At 32.9% G+C, this 16944-nt stretch overlaps 1 protein-coding gene across 3 annotated transcripts in view; it reads right to left on the bottom strand.

Moving 5' to 3' along the window:
- LOC126880500 (uncharacterized) overlaps positions 1–16944 on the bottom strand; it is a 61798-nt gene that overhangs the window by 23779 nt on the left and 21075 nt on the right. For 2 of the 3 annotated variants that reach the window (XM_050644382.1, XM_050644391.1), the window contains 3 exons: positions 11323–11730; positions 7781–7828; positions 1250–1306 (listed from right to left, as the gene is read on the bottom strand). In XM_050644382.1, the coding sequence (XP_050500339.1) occupies positions 1250–1306; positions 7781–7828; positions 11323–11730 (513 nt within the window). The remainder of the gene's footprint in view (positions 1–1249; positions 1307–7780; positions 7829–11322; positions 11731–16944) is intronic. The other variant, XM_050644388.1, reaches the window with a different exon arrangement.

Raw genomic sequence — 16944 nt, 5'->3', positions numbered from 1 at the left:
AACGTACGTTTAAGAGGTCATATTATGAGAAACAAAGAGCTAAAAAGAAGAACCAAAGTAAAAGATGTTATCGAAGCCGGAAGGGCAAAGAGAATAAAACAATGGTGACCAAGAGCACATAAACCAGACAGAAAGACGGCAAATAGGATGGATAGGCGACATTAAAAAAAGGCAGGATGAAACTGGCGCCAGACGGCTCAAGACATGCAAATACGCAAAACACTAAGGGAGGCATATATCCAGGTCCGAACCAGAAAAGGCTACTAAAGAGAGAAGAGTATAATATTTTCGACAGCTGGCGGCAGAAATTTGACCTGGAAATAAATATGATGCATATGGAAGAAAACACGATATCTCATTAAATCTTATTATTTGAGATACAAAATGGCTGTACAGTAAGGGAAAAAACCCTTACTTTATAATATAATACATATGTATCCAAAAATGTATATAATTTAAACATAAGTAGATCATTGAAGAGGTGTTGTTTCTGTAATAACAAACAAAGCAAAGGTTGATATTGTAGCAAATTGATGTAGTTTGTTTTGGGTAACCTTGCGAATAAGAATCGTTACTCACGTATAATCTAATTTCAAAGTCCAAGATAAAGGAAGATATAAAAAGCCCTAGCAGGGGTTAAGTAGGGATTATTATTATAGTTAGCATTGATATTATAGTTAGCATATTATTATTATTATAGTTAGCATAAGAAACCTACTCGAGATGGGTATCTGAACGACTACCCAGTGAAACAACACCTCCTTAAGCCCTACGCTTATGGACGTTGTATCTTTAAATAAAAGTATAGTGTAGATTCAGCGTTTTTCTTAAGTTCGAGAGTTGGCCCTTTTTACCGTCCCTTAAGTTCCAACACGACATGGCGAACAAAATAAAAGAAAAGCTGGATAAATATTATGGGACTAATATCCTTCACACTACACTGTCAAATCTTAGTTTCATGAATTTCTTAGTGACCGTATCTCTACACAGGATGAACCACATGTTGGAAGGCACTTCGATTCAGTTACAACGGAAAATGCAAGGAAACTGCATGAAATGATGTTATTTGATCGTAAAATGAAGGTAAGTGAACTGGCAGAGGCGACAAGGATTAACAAATAGTCATATGAGCGTGAGCTGTATGAGAGCCACCGTAGGAGCTTAACTACATATATGTGTATATAGTGTATATTGATCCGCTCAAAAAGTTCAAAAGTTTTCTTTAAAAATCCTTGCTAAAAGTACTTACCAGAATTTCCCACTCCTGCAATAGTTTTTGGTGGTCCAATAGGCTGTGACCCGGTATCTGTAAAAAATAAAAAAAATGTTGCATTTAAATAGTAAGTGGTAATTTAAAAGTATGTAAGTACGAGTGAGATTCACCATTGGACGGCCGGAATAGTGCATTCCTTTCGCACTCACCATTAACGGACGGCTGATACTCACTTAGCGCTTATTGTTTATAATTAAAAATAACAGCTTAGTAATAAAATAATGACAAAAATTTCTTCAGGATCTTGCAGAAACGGCTTTAAACCTTTATTTGATGACTCTCTGACTTTCATAATAATTTTTTAACCGAGTTATTAAGCCTTGAAAAGGACTATTTCCGCAATTTTCAAATTTTGAATCGCGTATAAGTCGACAACAATCAATTTTAGAGAAAAATCACAAGAGACATTTTTTGCTCATAATTACCTAACGAATCTCAAAAAATTTATCCAAAGTAAAAAAATTTATATTTTGAATTTATTTAAAAAAATGTTTAAACAATTTTCCGACCGCGATACCTCCTGGCACTCTGTGAATTTGTTATAAGGACCTCTTTTTGAGTAATATTGTGCAAAAAAAAACGAATCGGAATAATTTACTTAACGGGGGTGAGCATACAGCCTGGACTATATTATGCACAAAATATAAAAAATTCAAGATTGGTATTTAATCTTTCGTCATAATTATAAATAACCGGTAAAACCACTGTACCTACTGTTGTTCCTACTAATAATTTCAAACTAAATGGGTATTTTTAATAGTATTTTTATCGAGGCCATTATATTATCAAATGTGGTAACAATACGATTAAAAAATATATATGACTGAGGTAACTACAAAAACAATTTTGATATGAAAATTATACTCGAAAAAACAATCCTGAGTTTAAACCTGGGGCCTTGAGAATCAATATTAGAAGAAACAAGATTAATTCCAAAACACCAATTTGATTTTCGTAGCAAACATGGAACAATAGAACAAATACAAACACATCGTATAGTCAAACAAATCAGCAATGATCTAGAAGACAAGAGGTACTGTAGTGCAGTTTTTCTAGATATCAGCCAAGCATTCGACAAAGTGTGGCATAAAAGACTACTCCATAAGCTGAAGAAAAATCTTCCGTATTAATATTGTTTAATTATAAAATCGTATCTGACAGATTGCTTTTCATTAGTAAAACAACAAGATGCTTGCTCAGAACTATTTAAAATAAAATCCGTTGTCCCACAAGGTAGTGTTCTCGGTCCCATACTATACCTGTTTATTTACTTCTGACCTACCTACAACTAGATTGACAACAGTCGCAACATTCGCAGATGACACAGGTATTATCGAATCTCACACAGACCCCCAAAGAGCTTCACAAGCCCACTTAAATAAAATAGAAAAAATGGTTACAAAAATGGAAACTAAAAGCTAATGAAACAAAATCGACCCACATGACATTTACCATGCAAAGAGAGAGCTGTCCACCAGTATACATAAACAACAAACAATTAGTAGATACAAGTAGATACAACCAAATACCTGGGCATACATCTATATAAAAGACTAACATGGAGAAAACACATCTTCACCAAAAGAAAGCAACTTGGACTCAAACTTCAACAAATGTACTGGATTCTGGGCAGACATTCAAGACTGTCAATTGAAAATAAATTAGTGGTATACAAAGCCATACTTAAACCCATATGGACATATGGCATATAGCTATGGGGCTCAGCCAGCAACTCTAACTTGGAAATCATACGTTTTCAAAATAAGGCATTAAGAACCATAGTAAACGCTCCATGGTACGTCCCCATCGGAATAATAGAGAGAGACCTGAAAGTTCCCACCATCAAAGAAGAAATCAGCAAATACAGTGAAATGTATGAAGAAAGACTTAGTGAGCATCCAAATGATTTCGCGAGTGAATTATTAAACACGGAGGGTGAAGTTCGCAGACTTAAGCGTTATAAACCAACTGACTTACCAAATAGATTTTAGATAAATTAGAACTATTTTAAGTGTTACTTTATTTTACTAGTAGTACTATCTATACATTTGTTGATAATTTAGAAAGGAAAGTTTTCATTGGAATTCTTACCTACATGTCATAACCTAGGAAAGTCATAATTTTAACTGATTGTTCCTAACGGAAAAAATTGTTAAATAAACTGGAGTAATAAAAAACCTGGGACCTGATTCTAATTCATTTCGAGGTCGCAATTTAATTTCAACTCCGCCATGACAGTCGCAATTTATAGCGATTCTTATTCATTTCGATATGAATTCCAACTGGGGATAATAACGTTATCATTTTGACACTGCTCAGAACTTGGGTTGGTCCTCCTGTTTATTGGATTTATTGGCTATTGAACCACCGCAAAGTTTGTTGATAGTCTGGGCAAATTATCGAAAAAATATCATTTTGGGAAAAGTTATTTACCAGCTATTTTATTGCTAAAATCGAATCTTAAGATTGCATATACAAAAATTCACCGTAATTTAGTTCTGCAAAAAGTTATTTTTTCCGATTTCCTTCAACAAAAATTTTCCTCGGAAAATCCGAGTTTCCCCAAAAAACCTGCAATTTTCAATTAAAATTGATCAATTAATTAAATAAATTGGTGACATGAAAGATTTTTTATAGTAGATAATTATATCAGGAGGCCGGTATAGAATCTAACCAATAGTTTAGCAATAATTAAAATGTTAATTAAAAAATTTCGGTCGAAATAATAACCAGAAAGATTGTGATACACCAGAATAACTATGATTTTCGTATAAAAAAGCACTATACCTATTCAACGTACTTTACAGAATTGAAATTGGACTATTTGAGCGGTCTCAGGAATGTTATAAAGAAACATTTTTTTTGCTTATAAACAAATAGAACCCCTCAGAAAATATTAGATTAAATTAAATTAAGTTAACGCTGTTAAAAAGGGCACGAATTCTGTGCCCTTTTCGAAGAAAGAAAATTGAATTGCGAGGAGTGGTTCCAGGTATAACCGGTCAAATTTGACAGGCATTTGCGACAGAGTTATAAACAACAGGATTTCAATCTTTGAACCATTACCTTTTTATTCCGGTCGTCTTTGTACATACAAATTTTTATATCTTGAACCATTCCTTTTTTATTCCGGTCCTCTTTGTACATATAAATTTTCATATCTTCAAGACACTCATAACAAAAAAGATTTATGTCACCAACTTATTTAATTATTGATAAATAATTACTTCCCTAAATTTTTTGTTGAAAATTGAAGATTTTGTTTGGAAAACCCGATTTTTCCGAGGAAAATTTCCGCCGACGGAAATCGGAAAAAAATATCTATGTGCGGAATTAAACTACAGTGAATTTTTATGTGAGTGTTTTTGGTTTAACGTTAAACCTTCTGAGTTACAGAGCAATAATTGAAAAAAAGATTTCGGAGCGCTAATTTGTTTATAAACCAAATAGCACACATTTTGCGGACTTTGCATAGCTATATTATTAATATATGAAATATTAAGATGTGATTTCAGCATGTCCAGCAATAAAATAGCTGGTACATAATTTTCCTTGTTTTATACTAATTTTCCCAGATTATTACCTTACATATTTCATTGAGTTGATAATAATTCACGTTGTGAACATTCTCAATTATTATATTTCTAATTTAATACTATTATATCTAATTCCTCCAAAACCAGCCAATTTCCATAAAACTCAGCCATATTAATACCTTTTGCTTTAGTTTTCCTTGCAAGAAACAAACAAAACATCTCCTTAACTAAACCTAACCTCGGTTTTGGCCATTCATTCATGTCCGTGTCACATTAATTTCAACCACTTTTGAGGAGTCGAAATTAATTGCGACCTATCGAAATATAATGAATCCTTTAGTTAGTTCAACTGAAATCCACAAGGATCGCAAAGTCGCATTTCAACGTCGCCATATTGATTGCGACCTGTTTTGAGTCGAAATTTGAATTAAAATCAGCTCCCTGACCTATTATTCTTCTCGTTTGGGATATGCAACTTCTTGTTATTTTAACTTAAAACTTCCTCTCGGTTTATTTCTTTGTATTATCTAGAGATTAAGTTTACTTCGCAAAAAAGGTTTAGAGCTCTCTAAAGGAATTATCTCTGTCTTTTTGCTTACGTAAGGTCCTTTCCTGTTTAAATTTATAATAATATAAAACAAGACTAGAAGAGATCTACAGTGTATTATAAGAATTTAGAGGAAAATTTAAATATACAACTTTGATTGAATAGTATTAACTGTAATAGAGCAAAGAGGTAAACATAAACAAATAACAAAATTCTGAAACTGTTTTCCTCTGGCATGTTTAAATATTAAGTAGTATCGTCGTAGTATGTTTATATAAAGTAAAATATCAGAGTCAACAAAAATCAATGTATTCAATACTTGTGTAAAAAGCATATTACTCTACGGGGCTGAAACTTGGAATCACGATGAAAGCACAACAAAAAGGCTACAGACTTTTGTAAATGGCTCCTTAAGAAAGATCCTAAAAATTTACTGGCCTAATAAAATAACAAATGAAGAACTATGGAACCGAACTAAACAAACCAGTATAATAACAACAATTAGACAGAAGAAATGGAAATGGATCGGCCATACGTTAAGGAAAGATCCTAGTAACATCACAAGAGAAGCACTCGAATATCAACCTGAAGGGACAAGGAAGAAGGGACGGCCAGATAATACCTGGAAGAAAACAGTAACCAGGGAACACAACAGAATCAGCTTAAGTTGGGGGGAAGTGAAAAACAAAGCAAGAAACAGAGGAGAATGGAAGGAACTGGCTCAGATTAACCAGAGAATAAACACAAGAAGATACGCTGAGCTGGCCACCAGCCGTCTTACACCATCGGCCAAGAAACACAGATGCGCCCAATACTCCACTAGGAGTGATGGTCCAAGAGAGAGAGAGAGAAAGAGATGTTTATATATGGGATTGAGCCACAATTATTTGTGTAATGAAAAATACATTTTTGATTAACTACTGTTTGACGTTTCGATTTCCACACCGGAAATCTTTTTCAAACAGAAAGGAAAATATTCTAAAAAAAATTGTGGTAAAATTTTATAAAGCCCGGATTATAAGCATGACATAAAGGTCAAAATAAGCACTTATATAAGCAAAAAATGTGGCAAAAATAAGCAAAGATTTTATGAAATAAGCCAGGCTCGAGAAAAAAAACCTGTAAGTAAACATGGATATAATGATATATAGTATTTTTACTACAAAAACGTTATTACGTAGGTCAAAATTTTTGACGTAAGAGAACTGTCAAAACATTAGAATGTGATTTTTCATTATTGCCGTGTTTATAATAAACATAGCAATAATGAAGAGTCACATTCTAATGTTTTGACAGTTCTCTTACGTCAAAAATTTTGACCTACGTAATAACGTTTTTGTAGTAAAAATACTATACCCTATTCCACGAACATACGCCTGTTTTGGATTACTTCGACAACGAATATTTTACTGTGCAAAATAAGAAGAACAAAAGTAAATTGCAAATTACATTGTTGTTTATTGGAATAATTATTAGCGCCATTTACTTTCTTTCTTCTTATGTTGCACAGTAAAATATTCGTTGTCGAAGTAATCCAAAACAGGCGTATGTTCGTGGAATGGCCCATATACAAAATATGAATAAAGGACATTAACATTAAATTACATTTATTTTTAATTGCCGTATTATTAACAATAAATAAAAAAATTACAAAAGTGTTAAACTATATTATAATAAAAAAATCGAAAAATAATTAACATATTAATATATTTTTTATTCATGGCCATTAGCATAAAAACAATTAACAATATGTTTTTCAAAATTTTCTTGTAAAAAGCTATGTCTTCTATCTGTAGACATGTTATTTATACGTAGAAAAAGTTCTTTCAATATCTGCAGATGTGATTGGTATTTAAATTTAGACAAATGTACCGATACTACCGATGCTGTAAAATACAAAAGTATTTTACATCAATATAATAAATTTAGGCTTTCTGCAGACAAATATTAGTTTATTACATGGACAAGTATAACGATGGGCTTTCCCGTTTATCTCCTCAGCCTAAGGGATTAAAATTCTTATAGTTTATTGAATTATTAGAGTTTAACAGCTCTGTATACTTATAGAATTTTGCTTAAGACAGAAAGTAATACTTGGAAATGTAACTAAAGTTTATCATAAGAAGTAAAATAAATAAAGATAAGCAACACATCTTTAAAATAAGCATTTTTACTAAAAATCCTAATAATAAACAAAAAAGCAAAAAAAAAAGAGCAAAATGCTTATAATCCGGACTTTATATAACCTTATTTTTTTAGGTTATGCATTCCTTTTCAATCAAAGAAAATTTGGTCTGGATATTTTGGACCTTAGTAACGTGTAGTTGAAAGAATTGTTTGAAAATGACGTTAGTGCTCTAAGATCCTTCTGTGTTCCACGAAGATCGAAATAATGTTTTAGTTAAAATAAAAATTTAAACTTACTGTGTCCAGTAGATCCTCCAGTTGCGAATCCTATCGGTCTTGTAATTTCTAAAAAGACATACACAATTTTAACAAGATATAAGAACATGTAGTACACTTTTTTATGTATAGGGAATATTTTCACCATTCGCTTGGCTTTTACCCCTATGGATTAGCTTTTTCGATTACACTTTTCCGTAAGATTCTGTCTTGGGTCATGCCCTTCACAGACGAATAATGTCATTCATAAAATAATACCTCTTTCTTGCAAGAAAAAGCGGCCCCGAAGAAGTCTGTCTCGAAATTCTTCCCCTATTTCTCCAGAAATTTGTAATCCACCGACCACTAGTATCAGAAGATTATCATTTCGGTCTTAGAAGCCCTTAATAATAATAATCTATGCTCCCATTTTAGCATCAAGTGGTGTCACGACTTGTCGGCGTCCATTTTATCCAATCTGCTATAACTTTACTACATCCATCTCAATCTACTTCCCCATTGTCCGCCATAAAAATTTTCAAGTTACCATATCATATATTATACTACTTATCAAGATCTATAAAGGCCATATAAAACATCTCTCTCTTGTCGTTTCTCCATTACTAAGGATCGTAATTTGCTCCAATACTCCTAACAAATTTTCTTAATTGGTTTTTATCTTAAATTGCTCTAAGGCTTTCGCAGAACTGAATAAGAGGCCAACTGACTTTTAAATGAATTTGGTCGGAATACTGTGAAAGAACTACGACATGTTGTTTTTCGTAACAACTCAACAACAATAGCAGACATATTATCTTCAAAAACCTTTGGTTTTAATCAAATAGCTCAATCCATAATCTTCCAAAAATCTATCCCCGGTTGCAGCTAGTAAAACAACAATGCATTTACTCATATCTTGGTGGTATTTTCAGAGGCAGGTGCCTATTATTTTATTTTTTTTATAAAAATTTAATTTTAAATCATATAAAGGTTCCTGGCAACTAAGGCAAACAATGGTTAAGTGCTATGCTTGGTCTATACTTTTGTATGGTGCAGAAGTGTGGGCACTAAAAGTATTGACCATGAACAGAATTGAAACATTGGAAATATGGATTCATAGACGGATGCTGAAGATACCTTAAAGAGCAAGAAAAACTACTGACGTACTAAGTAGGGTCAACAAAGACAGAAAACTGCTAAATATTATTAACACCGGAAAATATCTTATCTGGGATATATAGTGAGGGAAAATCAATATAGAATTCTATAAATGATCCTTAAAGTTAAAATACATTCGTGATTGGACTCAGATATCAATAGGCCAGGGTAGTAACACAAAAATATACCCTGTTCGTAACACTTCAGCAGCCAGGGTACCGGTAACAGGGTATTACCAAAAGGTAATACCTATATGAACAAATTATAACTATTTCCTGCGTAGGATCTGGCGGCCTTTTTATTTATAAACAATTAACTGTCAAAAAATGGCATTTCCCCTTTTTTTTTAAATCAACGCAAAACAGTGAATCTTATGATTTTTTAGTACAAAATATCTTCGAGATTATGGAAAAAGCTTTAAAATGACGTATTACAAAATTTGATATACTCATTTATTGTTAATATAATTGCGAAAAAAGGTCGGAATTGCAAAAAAAAAATATATTTTCTCAATAACTGTTGTAAAAATTAGTGTACAGCTTTGAAATGTGTGTCAAATGAGGGTTATTTGCTGCTTAACATGTGACAAAAATTTTAAAGCGATTCCTTCAATTGTTTAAATTTTATTCAAATTGTTTATCCCAGAGAGAATTTTGCAATAACATAAGTCAGAAAAAATTAGGTACCTTAGAACCATTCCACAGGTGTCAAATGAAAGAGCATGAGCTACATTTTCAACATGGTTTAAAAAAGTGAACAAAAAATGCATTTATTAGTAATAAATAATTATGCAAAAGTATCACAAATTTTTTTTATAAACTTTTTGAATAACTTTTTCCAAAAAAATTAACTTTTTTACCCTGTTTTAAGTGCACAACTACCAAGTAATGTTATCTATATCATAATTGATAAAAAATTGTAATAAATATGTATAATTTCTTATATAACAAAATAAAAAGTTTATGAGGAAATATTTACAATACTTTTGCATAATTATTTATAACTAATAAATGCATTTTTTTATTCACTTTTTTAAACCAAGTTGAAAATATAGCTCATGCTCTTTCATTTTATACCTGTGGAATGGTTCTAACGTCATTTTCTTCTGACTTATGTTATTGCAAAAGAAATGCTCTCTGGGATAAACAATTTGAATAAAATTTAAACAATTGAATGAATCGCTTTGAATTTTTTATCACATATTAAGCACCAAAGAAGCCTTATTTGCCAAAAATTTCAAAGCTATACACTAATTTTTACAACAGTTATTGCGAAAATATTTTTTTTTTTGCAATTCCAACCTGTTTTCGCAATTATATTAACAATAAATGAGTATATCAAACTTTTAGGTCTGGATCCTGCGTATGAAAAAAAAGTTGATTAATAGCAAGCTGAAAATTTGTTAATAGCTTAAGGGTGTCTAGTCGGACAAACTTTGATGTATGGGAACACTGGAACAGGGGAAGTTTTAATTGTGGAACAGGTTAAAAATTTGGAACGGTCAGACCACGAAAACGGCACATGTATTTTGTCCGACAGAACATACTTAAACTCTTCGAACAAGGATTAAACTCTCATGCAAAAATCAGACTGCTATTTATCACCAAATGGGCGTTTTAATGAGTGGAACATGTAGAATATGTCAAATGACAGGAATTATGACAGGTGATAAATAGCAGTCTGATATTTTTCATGAGAGTTTAATCTCTGTTCAGAGAGTTTAAGTCTGTTCTGTCGGACAAAATAAATGTGCCGTTTTCGTGGTGTGACCGTTCCAAATTTTTAACCTGTTCCACAATTAAAACTGCCCTTGTTCCAGTGTTCCCATACATCAAAGTTTGTCCGACTAGACACCCTTAAGCTATTAACAAATTTTCAGCTTGCTATTAATCAACTTTTTTTTCATACGTGGGATCCAGACCTATTTGTAATACCTCATTTTAAAGCGTTCTCCATAATCTCGAAGATATTTTGTACTAAAAAAACCATAGGTTTCCCTGTTTTCCATTGATTTGAAAAAAAAAAGTGAAAATGCCATTTTTTGACACTTAATTGTTTATAAATAAAAATGGCCGCCAGATCCTACGCAGGAAATAGTTACAATTTGCTCTTATAGGCATTACCTGTCGAAAAAACGCTTCAGTACCCTGACTGTTCAAGTGTCATGGAAAAAACCTTATTGCCCTGGACTACAAATGCAGGACAATTATTCCATGATTCAGAAGATCGAGAAGCCTTCGCAATGGTGACCGCCAACGTCGGATAATTCTGATATGACACGTGAAGAAGAAGAACATGGTTTCTTTTTTTTTCGAATTCATTAAATTTTCAATTTCTGCTCTAATTTTGTTTGTATAGCACTGCTCAAAATTATTTTTATTGCATTTGCAACTACAATTTGTAGATTAGTAAAATATTAATCTTACCTGGACCATGGTTCGTATTGGAGCTGCCAACACCAGAAACATGCTTAGGTGGTCCAATCGGACCAGACGAAGCATGGCTGTCGGGATGGGATCCTCCAACGTTCCATCCTATCGGCCTGTAAACTGGAGCTGCTGGAAGTGGATGATATGCTGGAATTGGCGCAGATGGATGACTTACTGCAGAGGGATGGGAATACGATGGCGAGGGATGAGAGTAAGATGGAGAAGGATGGGAATAGGATGGAGATGGATGAGAATAGGATGGAGAAGGATGAGAATAGGATGGAGAAGGGTGAGAATAGGATGGAGAAGGGTGAGAATAGGATGGGGAAGGGTGAGAGTAGGAAGGGGAAGGGTGATAGGAAGGATGGGAGTATGATGGGGATGAGTAGTGATATGATGGATGCGCTGAAACAAAAATTATAAATTACTATTTGTTTTAGGGAAATCATACACTGAATGATCAAGATTTAAATTACGTGGCGAGATACCTAATATAACAGGAGACCTGAAATCTATGGGCGTGAAAACTGGATGGAGATTGCTCAAGACAGAGAAGGGTGGAGGTATGTTGTCGAGTCGGCTAAAACCCACGAAGGGTTGTAATACCATGGAGTAAGTACAGTGGCGTAGCTAGCCCCACGTGGGCCCCATATCAAAGTTTGTCGCGGAGCCCTTCCCCCCCCCCCCCCGACAAAAGAAGCAAAAACGCTTGTATAGAATAGAATAGTAATATGTTTTATTGTCACTAAAAATTTTACAATCTTATGCACAAAGCTTACAAAAAGTCGGAAAAAACAATAACAAATACAGTTTACTGAAATTACATAAGGCGTAAATATAAGTAGATACAAAATAAAAGACAATGAAATAAAACAAAACAATTTATTGCAAAATTTAAATAAATTGCAAATTACATAATAAACCAAAGTCGAAAAATTGATTAGAATTATCGAGAATCATTGTTTGAAAACAGATTGAGCTTTTTCAATGCAAGGATGAATGGATATTGAAAATGAGCTTAAACAAAGAAAGAAGCTCTGTGCTTATGGTATAATGGCGAGCGGCCAGCAAATACACTTCTCCAAGAAATTAACGTACCACCTTAAAAATAGGTCATTTTTATGTCTCGAATTTTCTAACACCTGTTGTCTGATTTAAGTGATTTTTTAAATATTTTATAGCTTTATTCTTTAACAATATCGCTGTGATAATATTATTGCTAGACAGGTAAATTGTCATTGTATACCGGGTGTACCAATCAAAATTTGATTTTTCCTCGAAGTTCGCGTCAACCTGTGGAATAATTTAGCATTTATAAAATACTGAAATTAAAACTCAAATACATATAGCCTCATGTTCTCTGAACATTCTTATTTTTGATTCATTCGCTTTATGTTGGATAATAAAAAAGTTAGGTACTTTAACAACTAGCCTTGTTTTTCGTCAATATACAGGGTGTTTTTAAATAAGTATGACAAAAACAAAGGGGTAATTCTGCATGAAAAAATAATGACAGTTTGTAGCATTTGCTTTATAAACGTATGTCCGCAAATGCTTCGTTTCCGAGATAGGGGGTGTTAAAATTTTTCTTACAAACTGACGATTTATTTATTGCCCTAAAACCGGTTCAAATATGTAAATGAAATTTGGTAGGTTTTAAGAGGTATATATTGCGCATTTTTGTTATACAATTAGGGATTTAATTATCACCATTTGCGCGCATACGGGTAATATGACCCGTGTGTGCGCCAATGGTAAACATAAAATTCTTAATTGTACAATGCACAATAACTACATCTTAAAACCCACCAACTTTCATTTGCACATATCAACCGGTTTTAGATCAATAAATTAATCGTCAGTTTGTAAGAAAAATATCATCATTTAATATTAATAGTAAATATTCAATTACATAAACTAAATAAAAAATTAAAAAATAAAATGACGCCCTCTCTTGGAAACGAAGCATTTGTAGACGTACGTTTATAAAGCAAACTGTCATTATTTTTTCATGTAGAATTAACCCTTAAAGTTTGCCATACTTATTTGAAAACACCCTGTATTATTGAAAAATAAGGCTAGTTGTTAAAGTACCTAACTTTTTTATTATCCAACATAAGCGAATGAATAAAAAAAACAGAATATAAAGAAGACATCAGGCTATAGTTGGGTTTTAATTTCAGTACATATTTTATAAATGTTATAATATTCCACAGAGTGACACGAACTTTGAGAAAAAATTACAGTTTGATTGGTATACAGCCGGTATACAATGGCAATTTACCTGTCTAGCAACAATATTATTACAGCGAGATTGTTCAAGAATACGGCTATAACATATTAAAAAAATCACGACATTAAAAATGACCAATTCTTAATGTGGTGCGTTAATTTCTTGGAGTAGTATACGAAAATATACCCAAAAAGTACATACTGTTTCAAATATTCAAAGATAGAGCGATTACAAAAATTGCAATTTGGCATTATACATTAAACAATAACTCACACACAGCCAACGAAATTGATAATAAAAGCTAGGTTAAAAACAAAAAGGCTCTGTTCTTATGGAGCGGAGAATAGAAAATAGATAAATATGATTTATATAGTTATAGATAACGAATCCATTACACCAAAATGTTGATATCCAAACAATACACTGTTTCAAAGCGTTTTAATAGTGAAATAATGGTAGAATATTTTGTTCAATCTTTGTAAATGAAATTTTGTTTCGACATGCCGCACTGAGGCCCTGAATGCCGGGTGCCCCGTATATTTGATATGGCTGATACGGCGGTAGCTACGCCTCTGAGTAAGTAAGTAAATAAATATTTTGTGATATTACGCTACGAAGACTTCGAAAATGCACATTATTGCGGTATTAATATTTCGCTTGGGTTATGTATTGTGCACACTATACACATCAGTAATAAAGACGTCTTCAAACTGTTAAATAAAGTTTGGAAGCTTAGATATAATGTCAAAACGAGAAAATATTGCTTCTTACATAGGCCAGGGTAATAGGACAAAAATATACCCAGTTCGTGACACTTCAGCAGCCAGGGTACTGAAGCATTTTTTCGACAAGTAATACCTACAGGAACAAATTGTTACTATTTCCTTCGTAGGATCTGGTGGCCATTTTTATTTATAAACAATTAACTGTCAAAAAATGGCATTTTCCCTTTTTTTAATCAATGGAAAACAGTGAAACTTATGATTTTTTTAGAACAAACATCTTTGAGATTATGGAAAAAGCTTTAAAATTACATATTACAAAGTTTGATATACTCATTTATTGTTAATATAATTGCGAAAAAAGGTCGGAATTGCAAAGAAAATATTTTTGCAACAACTGTTGTAAAAATTAGTGTACAGGTTTGAAATTTTTACCAAATGAGGGTTCTTTGGTGCTTAATATGTGATAAAATTTTCAAAGCGATTCATTTAATTGTTTAAATTGTATTCGAATTGTTTATCTCAGAGAGCATTTGTTTGCAATATCATAAGTCAGAAAAAAACTACGTTAGAACCATTCCACAGATGTCAAATGAAAGAACATGAGCTATATTTTCAACTTGGTTTAAAAAAGCAAATAAAAAATGCATTTATTAGTAATAAATAAGTATGCAAAAGTATCGTAAATCTTTCTTTATAAACTTTTTGAATAACTTTTTCCAAAAAAAATTAACTTTTTTACCCTGTTTTAAGTTCACAACTACCACGTAATGTTATTTATATCATCATTGATAAAAAATTGTAATAAATATATATAACTTCTTATATAACAAAATAGAAAGTTTATAAGGAAAGATTTATGATACATTTGTATAATTATTTATTACTAATAAATGCATTTTTTATTAGCTTTTTTTAAATCAAGTTGAAAATATAGCTCATGCTCTTTCATTTGACACCTGTCGAATGGTTCTAACGTCATTTTTTTCCGACTTATGTTATTGAAAATAAATGCTCTCTGGGATAATCAATTTGAATAAAATAAAAACAATTGAATGAATCGCTTTGAAATTTTTATCACATATTAAACACCAAAGAACCCTTATATGACAAAAATTTCAAAGCTGTACACTAATTTTTACAATAGATATTGCGAAATTAATTTCTTTGCAATTCCGACCTTTTTTCGCAATTATATTAACAATAAATGAGCATATCAAACTTTTTAATACGTCATTTTAAAGCTTTTTCCATAAGCTCAAAGATATTTGTACTAAAAAACCATAAGTTTCACTGTTTTCCATTGATTTGAAAAAAAAAGGGAAAATGCCATTTTTTGACACTTAATTGTTTATAAATAAAAATGGCCGCCAGATCCTACGCAGGAAATAGTTACAATTTGCTCTTGTAGGTACAGTCGAACCCGCTTAATAGAATACCTCTTATAGGAATATCCCGCTTTAAGGAATATAATAGACTTTAACGCAAAGATAGGGAAAGAAGACACGAACAGAGAAATCGCAGGAAAAGAAACGATCTCCAGCGTTGTAAGGACCGGAAAGAATGGAGAAAAGTTGTAGACAAAGCCAAGTCACACACGCTGCTATAATAATAAAAGACAACAGCGGACTGATTCTCCGCAACAAATGAATCAGAGAGCCCAAAAGGGCGGCAAACACTCCGCCAGGAGTGAATAAGCCATGATGATGATGATGAAGGAATAGAAATTTGAGGTCACAAAACGTTTCTACTAGCCACCAACGATCGGTTATTAGAACATCACGGTTATAAGAATACTTTTGCTTGACACGAAGGCTATTTCATTAAGCGGGTTCGACTGTATTACCTGTCGAAAAAACGCTTCCGTACCCTGGCTGCTCGAGTGTCATGGAAAAAACCTTATTATACATATACCTATATTACCCTGGACTACATGTAATGAGACGGAGTAAACACTATATTTCAAGCCTGCTTGTTCGGGAAAAGTAGAAGACAAGCGATAGATTGGTCACAAAAACCTCTCATGGTTTCGGAATATATAAAAGTTAGAATAGGTTAGAGGAGTTTAGAAAAGCTTTTCCGTGCCGCAAATGATCGAGAGTCTTAAAGACATTGAACCGAAATAAAAAAGAGACATCTTGTGCCGTTTGCACCTATTTCAAGGGTCAGAGAGAAAAACGATGTCAAGTTTTTGGTTATTTTGTGATTTTTGCGCAATCTGTGAGTTTAGAAAGAGTACTATCAACCTGTGGACGGCCAAGGGGAAATAACGATGATAATCGCCTTAAACACACATCAGAAGATGTAACGATGTGATGCCTCGGCGGGCGATGAGCTGCTGTTACCGGAGGGGACTGATGGAGTCTCCGTGTTTGCGCATTCCTTCTTCACGGCACCGCTGGGGGAAACCGAAGGAGAGGGCATCGAGAGCATATTTAAGGCGAGCTAGGAGAATGAGAAAATCAGTCATGGTTCGTGTATTGAACTTACTATGGCTCAACAGCTGATGCCTCGCGTATTGAACGAGCTTCAGCTGGCCTGGCAAAGATGCGCCGTTTGTGAGGCGGAACTATGCCTAGGTAGACGCCACCGTAGTGACGTGGAGTCTTGCCACAATCGTTATCGCAGTAGGCGGTAGTAGCGAGGAACGAGTGACTGCATTGA

This window comes from Diabrotica virgifera, chromosome 1 (genome assembly GCF_917563875.1).
Source record: "Diabrotica virgifera virgifera chromosome 1, PGI_DIABVI_V3a".
Classification (NCBI taxonomy): domain Eukaryota; kingdom Metazoa; phylum Arthropoda; class Insecta; order Coleoptera; family Chrysomelidae; genus Diabrotica; species Diabrotica virgifera.
This window is presented reverse-complemented; position numbering and strand designations above follow the sequence as displayed.